A 14,574-nucleotide genomic window follows, 5' to 3' on the forward strand; every position below is an offset into this window, starting at 1 on the left:
CAACTACCTTAATGTAATATTCAACGCACACACACGCTACTCACACACATTAGCTGTCTTGATAAGTTAAATGTTTCAAGACAAATAAGTGGTACAAAAGTCTGGAGTTGTCTGCAGTGGTTTTTGTGACTGTGGGACCAGAGCGGTCTGTGAGGTGACTGGCTTAGCGACTCGTTAGCTCGGCAGCTCAACTCAAAAAACAGCACATTTTTGATCCGACTTCAATTTTCGTAAAACTGCCAATATTCAAAATCTACACAGTTAATTTATTGCCTCAAAACTTCTCAGAAGTGTATTTAGTAATGAAATAATGTACGAAATATAAAACCTTATGTTGATGGCCCCTGTCTGGCATGTGCAATGATAATGCAGTGATAAGTGACGATTCTCTCAGTAGTCTGCAGTGTTTTCACGTCACATTTTAGTATTGCCTCAGCTCAACTCAGCTTTCTAAGTACCAGGAAGCCTGTATAGGTACAACTTTTTCCCAGTGGAATACCAAAAAGGGCGAGCCAAGTCAAGGCGAGTGGAGACGAGGCGAGTTGAGCTGGTACCATGCAGTGGAAAAGGGGCAATAGTGAACTGTCAGCTGGACTGTTTATAAACACGTGCTTAGTTCAGGGGGGGTGCCATATTCTAAGGTTGAGGTTATTATCATCATAATGGAGTGTAAACATTAAGCAGAAATTGGGACCACCAGGGCAAATGCCACTATCTTAAGTCTTAACCTCATTAACGGCCTGGTGAATCACTGCTCTGATGTTGCTTCCGTTTTCTTCAGAAACTGTGTGAGTATAGGCCTCTCTGTATATGCTTGTTGCCAAATTAATTCCAATTAGATGCAAGTGGCAAAATGCATCAAAATTAGACAGTGGCAGAGGTCCCATTAGAAGATGTTTCATTTATGCAGGAGGGGGCGGGGTGAGGCGGGGTTTCTGTCTGCACCGGTATACAGACAGCGACTGAAGCGGGTACACGCCACACGCGATTTATGTACGAGTGAAACAGCACCTCAGCAGGTAGGCTACCGTGTGACCCCCACTCCTTCAAAAAATGGTGGTGTACATGCATCTGTTTCTGCCTTTTTGGAGTGTGTTTCGTGACCGCCAGAGTAACAGGTAGGCTGGAAGCAAAGCAGAATAGCGCGCTTTACGTTCCGAATAGCCGATATAAACGTCTAGTATAATAACCTTCTCTGTTAGAAACGCGTAGCCTCCGGATAGTGTAACTATAACATGTTATTGTTGCTGATCTCCCCTGATTGTAAGTAGTAGTCTACCAGTAGACTGCCTACGTGCGCTCGGCTGCATCCCTGAGGCTGATGATGTCAGGACTAGACATCATCATTTTTCCGTTTTAATAAACCTGGAGATGTAGGCTACAAGTCTGCTCATCAAGTCCACTAAACGGACAGTTCAAAACTGCACAGTCTCATACTGCTGATTAATTCCCCTGATGTGAAAAAAGTATTTTAAACACTTTATAAACGTGTTTTAACTTTGCATGAGAGGAGATGCTCAATCAAGTAAGAGTGTCTTAACGCAGGAGGGGTACTACTACTACTATATACAGTCCTCTCCAAAGGTATTGGAACGGTAAGCCAAATTCATTTGTTTTTGTTGTTCACTGAAGACATTTGGGTTTAAGATCAAAAGTTGAGTATGAGACAAGAGTTCAGAATTTCAGCTTTTATTTCCTGGTATTCACATCTAGATGTGTTAAACAACTCAGGACATATATCAGCGTTTGTATTAGACCACAGCATTCTTAGGTGAGCAAAAGTAATGGAACAAATAATCTTAAAGTAAATAACATTTAATATTTGGTGGCATAACCCTTGCTTGCAAAAACTGCCTCAAGCCTGCGATCCATCGACATCACCAAACTGTTGCATTCTTCATTTGTGATGCTATTCCAGGCTTTTACCGCAGCTTCTTTCAGTTCTTGTTTGTTTCGGGGTGTTTCTCCCTTCAGTCTCCTCTTGAGGAGGTGAAATGCAGCTCTGTTGGGTTAAAGTCAGCTGATTGACTTGGCCAGTCTAAAACCTTCCACTTTTTCCCCTGATGAAGTCCTTTGTTTTGTTGGCAGTGTGCTTTGGGTCATTGTCCTGCTGCAGGATAAACTTCCTCCCCATTAGTTTCAGTGCATTTCTCCGTGAATTGAATTCTGAATTCATTCTGCTGCTACCATCATCAGTTACATCATCAATAAATATTAATGAGCCTGTTCCAGAAGCAGCCATGCACACCCAAGCCATGACATTACCTCCACCATGCTTCGGATCAGAAGCAGTTCCTTTCTTTCTCCATACTTTGGCCTTTCCATCACTACGCTAGAGATTAATCTTGGTCTCATCCGTCCATAAGATCATGTTCCAGAACTATTGCAGCTCATCTCTGTACTTCTTTGCAAATTTCAATCTGGCCTTCCGATTCTTCCTGCTGATGAGTGGTTTGCATCTTGTGGTGTGGCCTCTATATTTCTGCTCTCTGAGTCTTCTTCCAACAGTGGATTGTGATACCTTCACCCTGCACTGTGGAGGTTGTTGCTGATGTCACTTCCTGATGTTTTGGGGGTTTTCTTCACAGCTCTCACCATATTTCTGTCATCAACTACTGTTGTTTTCCTTGGCCTTCCTGTTGGACGTCTGTTGCTCAGTACACCAGTAGTTTCTTTCTTTTTCAGGACGTTCCAAATTGTCGTGCTTGCTATGCCCAATGTTTGTCCAATGGCTCTGCTCGATTTTCCTTCTTTTCTCAGCTTGACGGTGGCTTGCTTTTCTCCCATAGACAGCTCTCTGGTCTTCATGTGGGTTTATCCTCTTTAACAGGAAATGCAGTCTTTATAGGTTTGAACCAAGGATGAAAACTTAGCTATTTAATGTTTGGACAATCAATCTAAAAGGCAACACCTGGGCAACAAGAAACATCTGTCAGTCACATGTTCCAATAGTTTTGCTCACTTGAAAAATGGGTGGGTTCAAACAAAGGGTGGTATGTCCTGAGTTGTTTAACACATCTAGATGTGAATACCAGGAAATTCTGAACTCTTGTCTCATACTCATCTTTTGATCTTAAACCCAAATGCCTTCAGTGAACAACAAAAACAAAGGAATTTGCCTTACCGTTCCAATACTTTTGGAGGGAACTGTATTCTGCAACATTCGACTTTTTGATTTAAGACAAAGTACTTGGTATAATTTTGTAAGTTGTACTTTATTAAAACTTAAAGTATTGTAAAGGATGGGGTTCCAAGCATTCACAATCACAATCAGAATCAGACTTTTTTCACCATGACCATGTTTACAAGGATTTGGTTTTGGTGGAAGTGTCAGAAGAGCAACATGAAGAATTAAGATAGTAATAAAATAAAAAATAGGGTAGAGAGCTAAAGAAAAGAGCTTACAGGGAGCTCAACATGTACTTTGTGTGGTAAACGGCATGAAGCAAATTTTACTTGTGGAAAATATTCCTGCAGATTCAGGCGAGAATTCTCACTATGGCTTCATGACTAAGAGTGGCCCCTTTCGCATTATCATTTGATACATTGTCATGATTAAAAAAAGTATTTATTATATAATTAGAATAAATACTTTGTATCAAATCTCAATGTAAATATGTTCAGCCCTCACCAGCAAGTTCCAGCTTTCTCTACATGCCCCCTTGCTGTTAAAGAGAAATTTGTATTTTTATAAAATATTAGATTCCCGCTTGTGTTGGTGAGTTAGATATGGTCAAGGGTTCTTTGTCATGTCCTTGCTGTGGCAGTTGTGACACCTACCGATCAGGACATCTGCACAGTGTGTGCTCAGAACTGGTAGGGATAGCAAGGTCACTCTGCCAACTTCAGGAAGACAACAGTTTATTAAACTAAATTGATACAGCACCTACAGAGCAATATATGTTAGTTAAGTTGGTTGGCGTTATAGAAATTAGTAAAATGCAGTAAAAGGCTGGAGAAGATTATTTCTTCTGTTTAACAGTGTCTCTGTGTCTCTCTCACACATACACATGCATGTGCCACTCATCTGCATATCAGATCAGGGATGAGAAAGGATGTGTGTGTGTGTGTGTGTGTGTGTGCGCGTGCATGCAGAATGTAGGGGTCTTATTTTAGTACGGGTGGTGATACTTGGGGCTCCCAAAAGAATGCTGCATGGTCAAACTGGGTTCATGGACGGTGTGAATGATGTGGTTGGGCAGATGGGAGGGGGATTCGAGTTAGGTGCCAGACTGATGTCAATGTTCTCAGTGTCTGTATTTGTGCATTTGCTGGATATTTGCATAGCAGTACATCATAAACAAAGTTGGCTGTGTTTGAGACTGAAAGCTGGAGGACTCTCACCCTTGTCGCTGCACTCGTGTTCCTACTGTGGATAAAGTGGCTGGTATATATGTGCTGGGGCTAATTGAAGGCATGGTGTGCGTGAATGAGAAAATCAGGGACATGTGCACAGAGTGGAGCAGAATCAGGTGGCCGGCAAAGGGCGTGAAACCGAAAGGTCTGTTGGAGGAACAGATATGTTACATCTCAAGCAAGACGTTGTGTGTTCCTTTGACTTTGTACATTTTATGTTAAGTTCTAGGTTCTTAATGCTGGTCAGCAGCAGATAGCAAGTTAGGAGGGGCTACATATGTTTCTCTAACCCTGACAGAATGTTATTAGTGACTAGTACCTATTATGTGTAACTATCCTTTAAAACACACCCTGCTGGCAGTACCCAAGAATTGATCAAACTTCCCTGAGTTTGTCAGTAACAATCATGAAATATCCTGTCACGAATAGACTGTCAATGAATGTCAAATGAATGCAATGAAGAAACTGCTAAAGATAAATGAAGCCTGCTCTCTGGAATTACTTTCTGAAAAATGAACTGATCTTTTATGTAAGTAATGTAATATGTAGGATATGTGGAACCATCAGATAAGGAGAAGATGTATATAATATCTCTAAAATAGATTACACTGCTTTACAAATATCATAAATTCAATTCAATTTTTCAATTCAGTTTTATTTATATAGCGCCAAATCACAACAACAGTTATCTCACAGCGCTTTTCATAAAAGAGCAGGTCTAGACCGTACTCTATGATGCTATTTACAGAAGCCCAACAGTTCCCACCAAGAGCAAGCACTAGGCGACAGAGGCAAGGAAAAACTTCCTTTTAAGAGGCAGAAACCTCGAGCAGAACCATGGCTCAGGGTGGGCGGCCATCTGCCTCGACCGGTTGGGGGTGAAGGGGAGAGAGGGGGAGGGGGGGGGGCAGGAGAGGAACAGAGAGAAAAAGAGAGGGATGGAAGGAGAGAGAGAGGGGAGGGAGGCAGCATACACAATATACACACAGAGGTACAGACAGTAAAGGTGATGTTGTTATAGAACTAAATGAAAAATGGTACAGATATTTATAGTAGTGTTAATGGTAACAATCGTAATGTTAATGATTATAATAACAATAATAATAATAGGACTAGTAACAATAGTCGTTGCAGTAGAGAGCGGACGAGCAGGAACACGGGGGCAGCAGGTGACCCGCAACTACAGATCCATACTCCACAGCTCCAGAGCCAGAAAACCTGCAGGAAGTGATAGGAGGAGAGAGGAGAGGGACGAGAAAGCACAAGACTACCAGAAAGGGGAGAAGTTGTGTTAGTAACATGCAATAATGGGATGAGGTTGCATACAGAGGGAGAGAAAGTAGAGGAGAGAGGAGCTCAGTGCATCATAGGAAATCCCCCTGCAGTCTAGGCCTATAGCAGCATAACTAAGGGATGGTTCAGGACTAACCTGAGCCAGCCCTAACTATAAGCTTTATCAAAGAGGAAAGTCTTAAGCCTACTCTTAAATGTGGAGATGGTGTCTGCCTCCTGAACCCAAACTGGAACCTAGTTCCACAGGAGAGGAGCTTGATAGCTGAACGCTCTGGCTCCTAGTCTACTTTTGGAGACTCTAGGAACCACAAGTAACCCTGCATTCTGGGAGCGCAGTGCTCTGGTGGGGTAGTAAGGTACTATGAGCTCTTTAAGATAAGATGGTGCCTGACCATTAAGAGCTTTGTAGGTAAGAAGAATGATTTTAAATTCTATTCTGGATTTTACTGGAAGCCAATGCAAAGAAGCTAAAACAGGAGAAATGTGATCTCTTTTCCTGGTTCCTGTCAGAACACGTGCTGCAGCATTCTGGATCAGCTGAGGGGTCTTAACGGACTTTTTCGAGCAGCCTGATAATAAGGAATTGCAGTAATCCAGCCTAGAAATAACAAATGCATGGACTAGATTTTCTGCATCATTTTTAGACAGGATGTTCACAATAATACGTAGGTGAAAAAAGGAGGTCCTTGAAATTTCCTTAATGTGAGACTTAAACGACATGTCCTGATCAAAGATAATCAGATAACCATACATACTACATAAATATAGTATGTATGGTCTATCATCTGTCATAAAGGATAAACAAGCCCCAAAACAGTATTTACTGTAACAGAGGGAATTATGTCTATCACATGAAGAACAATTACACCATGTGTATTAAAGCTTCTTCCGCATTTACAGAATGTGCCATAAGGGGAGCAAAGCAAGTTTTTTACGCAATGTGACTGACAACAGCTAAAAACAGCAGCCCAGATGTCATTCATAAGCCAATCTTGTTCTCAGGCTGATTGAGTAAATAAGAATAATTAATTTTATAAGATAAGAAAATATTACATGAACTTCTATAACTATAACTGTGATTGTGGTAATATAGATATACGTGAAAAAAAACACATACAAGAAGGTCAATTTTACTACACACACTGACACTTTAAACACTAGAATGTGAAAATAATTGTGGAATGTATGAATGCAATGTGTGAGAGACAAGAGTGGATTCTAGTATTGTGAGGGTACACAGCAGAGATAAAAGGCTGTGCAGGAAACAAGAGGACGTGTCAGGAGGAAGCTTCATCTGTCCTGATAAGCTGTCAACAATTAATGACCCCCAGCAGATACCATGTTCCCATATTTACATGCTTCACCGCAACTAACACAACACACACACTCTCCTCTTGAAATAGAAGTGGTCGTACTGTAAAAAACAAAAACAAAACAACCTCTCCTATAAACAATAGCCTCAAAGGCTAACAAGTCCAGTGGAGAGAAACCTGTTCTACCATCACACTACAGTAGCTGTGTGACCAATAGTGAATGCACTGTCTTGCACACAAATGATTTCTATTTAAATAATTATGAACATATTGTTTGACCTCCTAGTTTTAATCTATAGTAAACATGACATGCTCTAGGACATGACAAAAGAATTCGACATGAACATTTTAAGGACATATGAAAGCAATATGAGGCAGAGTGACACCACAGTTTCAAGGATAAGTCTGTACTGAAGTTTAAAGTGAGTTCTTTACCACTGTGTTTATAGCAACTGACCTCAACACAGCAGTCAGAGAGCATCATGGGAGGAGCAGTGGTGGACGACGGACCTCCTGGAGTGAAGGCACCAGACGGAGGCTGGGGTTGGGCAGTGCTGGCTGGCTGCTTTGTCATCACTGGCTTTTCCTATGCTTTCCCCAAGGCTGTCAGTGTCTTCTTCAAGGAGCTGATCAGAGAGTTTGATGTGGGCTACAGCGACACCGCCTGGATCTCATCAATACTGCTTGCCATGCTGTATGGCACAGGTACACAAGAACAACACACATCCTGGAGTGATTAACTGCTAAATACCATACAACAAAGTTTTCTAATTCATGTGTTCTCTTAGGCCCTCTGTGCAGTGTACTTGTGAACAGGTTTGGCTGTCGACCAGTGATGATGGTTGGAGGGCTCTTTGCCTCGCTGGGAATGATTCTGGCCTCCTTTGCCACCAGCATGATACACATCTACCTCTGCACTGGAGTTATTACAGGTGGAGTCACAACATACATGAACACATAGGAAAAACACAAACATGTAACAAGGAGACAGACATGTAGATACATCCATATCCATTCTGTTAAGTATGATGATTAGAATACACAGCAGCAATATTGAGGAGACATAACAAAAGCAAGGTCAAAGAAAAAAGGAACCTACATTTTGACCAGTTACTGTGAGATCATTAAAGCATTGAGGTGCACACCACGATAACTGCGATAACTAAGTCTTAAATAAATACAGTAATGTACCTGTAACTGTTTTGTCAGTCAGTCTGTCAATTTATCAAAGACTTGGTCCACAGCAGCATATCTTGAGAACTAGTCTCCAAAGTTGCCATTAAATTTGATGGGGACATTCTTGCTTCCCAGAGGGGAGCACCACAAAGTGGACAAAAAACATATGGGCACAATAATTGGTACAGAGGAAATATCCAAACTGACAGCATGTGAATTCAGTGAACACATTCGTGCTCCTCAGAGGATGACCCTAGGCTCTCTGAGCTTTACTCCAGGCCAACATACACAATGATATTACCTGCAGATTGTCATGGACATTCCTGAGCACATTCATGCTGGTAGGTGGATCATCCTTAGATTTCAATGACCATATAATATATTCTCCCAATGCAACTTTTAGGGTGAACTACATGGCTACAACACCACTACTGAGGAAACGCAACATTCTCCATGTAGTCCGGGTATTTCAGATCATACAGCTATTATTACACTTGCCACAAGTGATGAACAGTGGTGAAAATAATGGCACCAAAGATTGGAAAACTCACTGCAGCTCTAAGCTGTTGAAACAAAGCCAGAATTATGATTCACCCATTCATGTTGTAACATTACTGTTTCAACCTGTTAACACAAGTCTAAGGTACTGCTCACCATCAGTGGAATCACACAAAAACAGCCAAAATGATTATGAAATGTTAACAGGAATGCAAAGGAAGCCTTCTACAGCCTTTTAATACAAAACATCAACAAAGACTGAGAAAACTTGCTGCTAAACATATATGTTTTGCAAAGTAAATTATTTCTGTAACAGTTCTGTCTCTCCTCAGGTCTGGGTCTGGCATTGAACTTCCAGCCATCTCTTATAATGCTGAATCGCTACTTTTCTGAGAAACGTCCTCTGGCCAATGGCTTGGCAGCAGCAGGCAGCCCTGTGGCACTGTGCTGTCTCTCCCCACTGGGACAGATTCTCCAGTACCAGTATGGCTGGAGGGGGGGGTTCCTCATACTAGGAGGGTTGCTGCTCAACTGCTGTGCCTGTGGTGCCCTCATGAGGCCTTTGTTGGCCCCTAAGAAACCCCATGAGCAGAAGGAGAACACTCTGGCAGCTGCAGAGGAGGAGAAGAAGCCAAAAAAGAAACTGTTGGATTTCAGTGTGTTCAAGGACAGAGGATTTGTCATCTATACCATTGCAGCTTCTATTATGGTGCTGGGCTTGTTTGTGCCCCCCGTGTTTGTGGTCAGCTATGCTAAAGGACTCGGCTATGAGGATACTAAGTCGGCATTGCTGCTCACCATATTGGGATTTGTTGATATGTTTGCTCGCCCTGCATCAGGACTCATAGCAGGCATGAAGTGTGTACGGCCCAGAAGTGTCTACCTGTTCAGCTTTGCAATAATCTTCAATGGGTGCAGTGACATCATAGGATCACAGGTAACAATGCAGCAATATTACAAGGAGAATGGAGAGTCAGACCAAGTCTGTTGTAATCATACGTAAAAGAATTGGACCTGCCTGCTCCTACTGGGAGAAAACAGGACAAAACTGGAATTTAAAAATAAAGAGATTATGTCATCTAATGTATATAATAACAGTCAGGCTGGTAAAACACGGTAGTTGTAGATAGATGAGAGAAACCTGTTGTCCAATCTCCTGTTTCTCTCCTTGCAGGCAAATAACTATGCAGGTCTGGTGGTGTTCTGTATCTTCTTTGGTATTTCGTATGGCATGGTGGGAGCGCTACAGTTCGAGGTCCTCATGGCTATTGTAGGGACAGAGAAGTTCTCCAGCGCCATTGGCCTGGTGTTGCTAATGGAAGCTATGGCTGTACTAGTGGGACCTCCTGGAGCAGGTCAGATCACAGAAGGAACAAATATTAATCTGTGCCTCCCAACCTTCACTGACATGTTTGTTCATCTGAGAGAATGTAATACTTAGGGCTCATCTTTAATTTATTTATTTTTACCACTTTTGAACAGAAAATCTATAGATCTTTTAAAGAATTTTTAAACTTTATGTCCCAGAGCATCCGAATCTTACTGCATTCTGCAAAAAGGCACTTTTTTCGTTCGGCCATTTTATACAACAAAAAGTGGATTTGACCTGGGGATGTTGTGGTTCATAATCAGTCTTAAGGCCCTTTCAGCCACAATGCAATTTGAGCTGCACTCGCTGCTGGGTTCAGACCAACCTAGTTGAACTTTGGGTGCAAGCTCACCAAGCAGTGAAGAGCTGTTACGATGGCACAAACGGGTTTCAGAGTGCTGTGATACCGTTGTCACATTGTGTCTGAAAGGGCCTTTGAACCAAAGCCATGGGGATGCCCCAGTAGACACTCTTTACAGCAAACTAGGTCCGTTTAGGTAAAGTAAAGTAGGTGTGCCACTGTCCCTGAAAGTAAAAAAAGAAAATCCAATAAATGGTTTGACACGTTAGTGCTGCAAATCACTTTTTTATAATTAGATGTTTTTGTACTCTCCACCAGGTCGCCTCTTGGATGCCACCCATCAGTACATGTACGTCTTCCTGTTGGCGGGCTGTGAGGTCACACTGTCGGCCTTCGTCATTGCCATGGGTAATTTCCTTTGCATCAGCAGGAAACAAGATCCAGAGGCTAAGATGGAGATGGCGGTGACGGCTACAGAGAAGGAGGGGCTGTACCTTGGGGTGGAAAGCAAGGAAAATGATGAAGGCGAAGAGGAGCCTAAGGGAAAAGAGAATGGAAATGTCAGTGCTGTAAAAGCAGGGGAGGAGGTGATAGTGGAGAAGATGGGTGTGGAGGGTGGAGAGGAAAATACATCATTATGAAGAATAAGATAAATATGTGCACCAAGACGATTCATAAAAAGTTCTGATGATGCCCTGTGTCAAATTAAAGGAGCAAGGAGCAGATAGTGAGGGGGCACAAAGTAGGGTAAGAAAAGAGCCTTTAAATGAAAATCACAGTTTCATATAATGGATATAAGTTGGGGACATTTGATAATTAAGAGCTGTTTTCACCTGAATTGGTTCTATACAACATATTGATCCAATTATGTATTACTGGACTTAAATTAAGAATTGCTGTATTGTTTAAATAGTAGGCATACAAGGCATGAAATGCCCAACTTTACTGGAACAAATAGCAGCTTTATAGGGTAAGAAACCTGCTGTACTACTGTCTACTTAGACACACTGCATTCAGAACAAAAAAGTTGATTTCCAGTTTTGTATACCTATGTTAGCACCATTTTTCTCAGACATATCTCTTTTCACCATTTAGGACTAAAGCTATTCTATTTTCCATTTCCTACAGATTTCAAATACATTGACAAAAACTTCACTCATGGTCTACTTACTGGCTTTGTCTGGAGCTTTCAAACATATCTCATAGCCTGTATCACCAGATGGGGGTGCTCAGTTTTCATCAACTGTACATCGGGGGGTCTTTTCTTCAGTGTGTAGCAGCAGAGATCTCAAGGTGTTGAATGGTTTGGGGTAAATGTTGACCCCTTGATAGTTTTGACAGTGCAGTCAGGTAAGGGAATTGCCCTGTGAGATTCCTGGTGGTCCCCATTAAGCAGACCTAGAGGAAGTTACAATCCCATAGTAACTTTAGTGATAAAAATGTGGAAGAGGAAAGGAGAAGAATGAGTGTGTTGCATCGATGATGACACCACGTTTCCGTAACACACCCACTCCGCAACACTACTAGTTTCGCGGGGTTGAAAAATCCTTGGGGAAACACACAAGTAAAAGCAGGGTAGACCAGGGGCAATTGTAACACTGAAAAATAAGTCGTATTAACCCACTACATCTCAGGTAAAAGCCTAGGCTACCTCAAAGTAAATACTTTACAGCTAATAATGTTACATAAGAGTTTTTAAATGGTTCAAATTATTTTAGATGTCAGGTATCCTCTGCTGTTATTTGTTCTAACTTCATAAAATTGCTTTTTACAAGTGAACTAGTCATTCTCTTTGGTTTTGCTGGGTCTTATACCATAGTAAGTAGTTGATGGTATAGTCCACTATACAGACAAACTGACAATGAAAGGAACTTTACTTTTGCAGACTTAGGCCTATATAATATTCACACTTTCTGTTAAACACAAACAAAACACACTATTTTATACAAAGAATGTTGGCCTATGTTAATTGTTGATTGGTGATACTAGAACAAATCCATTTCTTTTAATACACCCTTTTTTAATATGGCTTTACATTTATATTTAGTGAAATATGATCCTGCTCCTTTTCCACAGGCAGAGAGAGAATCCTATTGAGCATGTGCAGATTAAGTGTCATCACTCTAGCTTGTTTCTGATTGGAGAAATTGAGTGTGTTACAATTGACCCCGGTCACCCCTACTGTTAATTTGCAGAAACAAGTAGCAGTAAAAGTGGTCATCAAAATAACTACTTGAGTAAGAGTACAAAAGTACTTACTAAAACTACATTTACACCAGGACAATATTCCTAGTGTGTATCCATCAAGTATGATTACAAATTATTGAGTTTATATTATAGTCTGTTAGAACTCCAATAAGTAAAGATTGTTTAAAAATGATTGATGAAACGATTTGCCAAACACATCAAATTAGGAGATAATTTTGGAGATGTTTCATAATTTAATTTAATCACTTCTTCACGTTTACCCGAGGAAGATCATCTGGTTGAAACACATCAGTCGCATCAGGCTATACCAATGAGCATGACTAGTTAAATGCAGACTGCTAGTAGGCTACACTGTTAGCTTAAATATTTACATTAAGGTAGAGAGCAGGAGGAGTTTTTAAGCATGATGTGTGTAGCTTTTTATTATTAAACATATTAGCATTACCACAGCAGACACTGCTCTCTGTCAGCTCAGTGTCAGCATGGTGTAGCCTACTGACTTCACAACCGAAACCCGCTGCACCAGCTCGGTCTGATCCCGGGGTGTCAGATACCGACGCTTTGAGAAAGCCTGACAAAGCGTCGGTATCGGACGCTCTGGGATGAGACCAGGCTGGCTGCACGTGCGCTAGATTTTAATCTGTAAACTAAATATTAGCTGCTAGCGCCATTTGAAAGCTGTACATGATGTAGCTTCAGCCATTATTCTCTTCTAACAGTCATGCGGATGTGCAATGAATGTATCCAAATGTAGCGGAGTTAAAAAGTAATGATTTTTCTCTTAAAGACTATTCAATTAAGAGTAAAAGTATGATGCATTAAAACTACTCTGACAAGTACAGTTTACTAAAAGAAGTTATTGAGTACATGTAAGGGAGTAAATGTAACTCGTTACTACCCCTCCTCTGCTAATAAAGACTGTAGAAGCTGTTAAAAGCCCCGGAAAAGCTAGTAAGTGGACTTGACTTTTCACACTCAAATTTTAAATAATGTACACTGTTTTTTGCACTATTTTGCTTTATTTATTGACATTTTATGTAATAGGATGACAACTCATATCAAAAACTGATTGTAAAAATAATTCAGAATTTTTTGGCACTCAACCTGCAGGACACTGGGACAAACTTACTGGACTGCTACACCCAGCTAATGTATGTCCTACATTGTCTGTAAAGGTCTGCTTAATACTGTGTCTAGGACCTGCTGTGTTACATGTTGGTGTGGTGCTGATGCTGTGATGCTGTGTGCCCTATGCCTTCTGTGTATCTTTTTGAGCTAATGCTGAACAGACACTGGGTGTAGAAATATGGCACACAAACTGCACTTGACACAGCTATTTTTCTGAGTGTTGTCCACATTTACAGTTTCTTCCAAATAAAAATATTTTAGTTGTGAAAAATGACTACAACATGGCATCTTTCTTCCATTCAGCAACAGGCTCAAATCCACATGTAAAGCCTTTGGTAGTGATGACATTTGACTGCAGTGCTGTTTGAATTCCTCAGATGATCAGTCTTACTTAGAGGCAAGACCAAATTTCTCGGCTGTTATGAAGATGGAAAGAACAAAGGTAACGATATGGTAACCCTAGTTCTATAAGCACAGGTGGAGCCCTCTACTGGACTCTATGGGTATTACTTCCTCCAATCAAATGCACACACTTGCCCGCAGAAATTTTTATTGTGCACGTAGCCAACCAATAGGACGTCGCTGCTAATATGTGCGTGAAATAGCAGTGTGTTCCTATTACTGCCTAAGCATCCGACCACCTCTTCAGCAGATGGTGTAGGAGCGGCATTTCCCTCCTTCCTCGCCTGTTCAGCTTGTTCCTGGCATCCTTGGTCTCTTGTGGCATGATCCTGATTTTCCTTTCTTGGGGTGGCTGTGGCTCAGGAGATAGAGCGGGTTGGCCGTTAATCAGAAGGTCAGCGGTTCAATCCCCGGCTCCCCCTAGTTGTGTGTCAAAGTGTCCTTGGGCAAGATACTGAACCCCGAATTGCCTCTGGTGGCTGTTCTGCCAGTGTGTGAATGTTAGTTTCTGTTTGAGCACTTAGGCTCAG

The 14,574-nt window shown here is 41.4% G+C and overlaps 1 protein-coding gene across 3 annotated transcripts; it reads left to right on the forward strand.

Moving 5' to 3' along the window:
- The first annotated feature begins 943 nt into the window (after window positions 1–943).
- slc16a3 (solute carrier family 16 member 3) lies at window positions 944–13,907 on the forward strand. Of its 3 annotated transcripts, none has more exons than XM_038736284.1 (6): window positions 944–1,019; window positions 7,412–7,667; window positions 7,751–7,894; window positions 8,969–9,573; window positions 9,811–9,991; window positions 10,625–10,947. In XM_038736284.1, the coding sequence occupies exons 2-6, from the start codon at window positions 7,445–7,447 to the stop codon at window positions 10,945–10,947; spliced, it is 1,476 nt and encodes a 491-aa protein (XP_038592212.1). In that variant the 5' UTR covers window positions 944–1,019; window positions 7,412–7,444. The 3 variants fall into 3 exon arrangements, with proteins under 3 accessions (XP_038592212.1, XP_038592213.1, XP_038592214.1); XM_038736285.1 differs by having other exon boundaries at window positions 1,000–1,118; XM_038736286.1 differs by lacking the exon at window positions 944–1,019 and having other exon boundaries at window positions 7,445–7,667; window positions 10,625–13,907.
- The last annotated feature ends 667 nt before the right edge of the window (window positions 13,908–14,574 follow it).

The sequence above is a fragment of the Micropterus salmoides genome, unplaced genomic scaffold (genome assembly GCF_014851395.1).
Source record: "Micropterus salmoides isolate LMB-PRFRI ecotype aquatic unplaced genomic scaffold, ASM1485139v1 Ms_hic_scaffold_21, whole genome shotgun sequence".
NCBI classification, from domain to species: domain Eukaryota; kingdom Metazoa; phylum Chordata; class Actinopteri; order Centrarchiformes; family Centrarchidae; genus Micropterus; species Micropterus salmoides.

What these genes read in the sequence shown, in the direction of transcription:
- slc16a3 (XM_038736284.1), top strand. Translation starts at nt 7,445, where the DNA reads ATGGGAGGAGCAGTGGTGGACGACGGACCTCCTGGAGTGAAGGCACCA. An exon ending in TGCCATGCTGTATGGCACAG is followed by an intron (nt 7,668 to 7,750) that starts GTACACAAGAAC and finishes GTGTTCTCTTAG; the next exon opens with GCCCTCTGTGCAGTGTACTT. An exon ending in AGTGGGACCTCCTGGAGCAG is followed by an intron (nt 9,992 to 10,624) that starts GTCAGATCACAG and finishes ACTCTCCACCAG; the next exon opens with GTCGCCTCTTGGATGCCACC.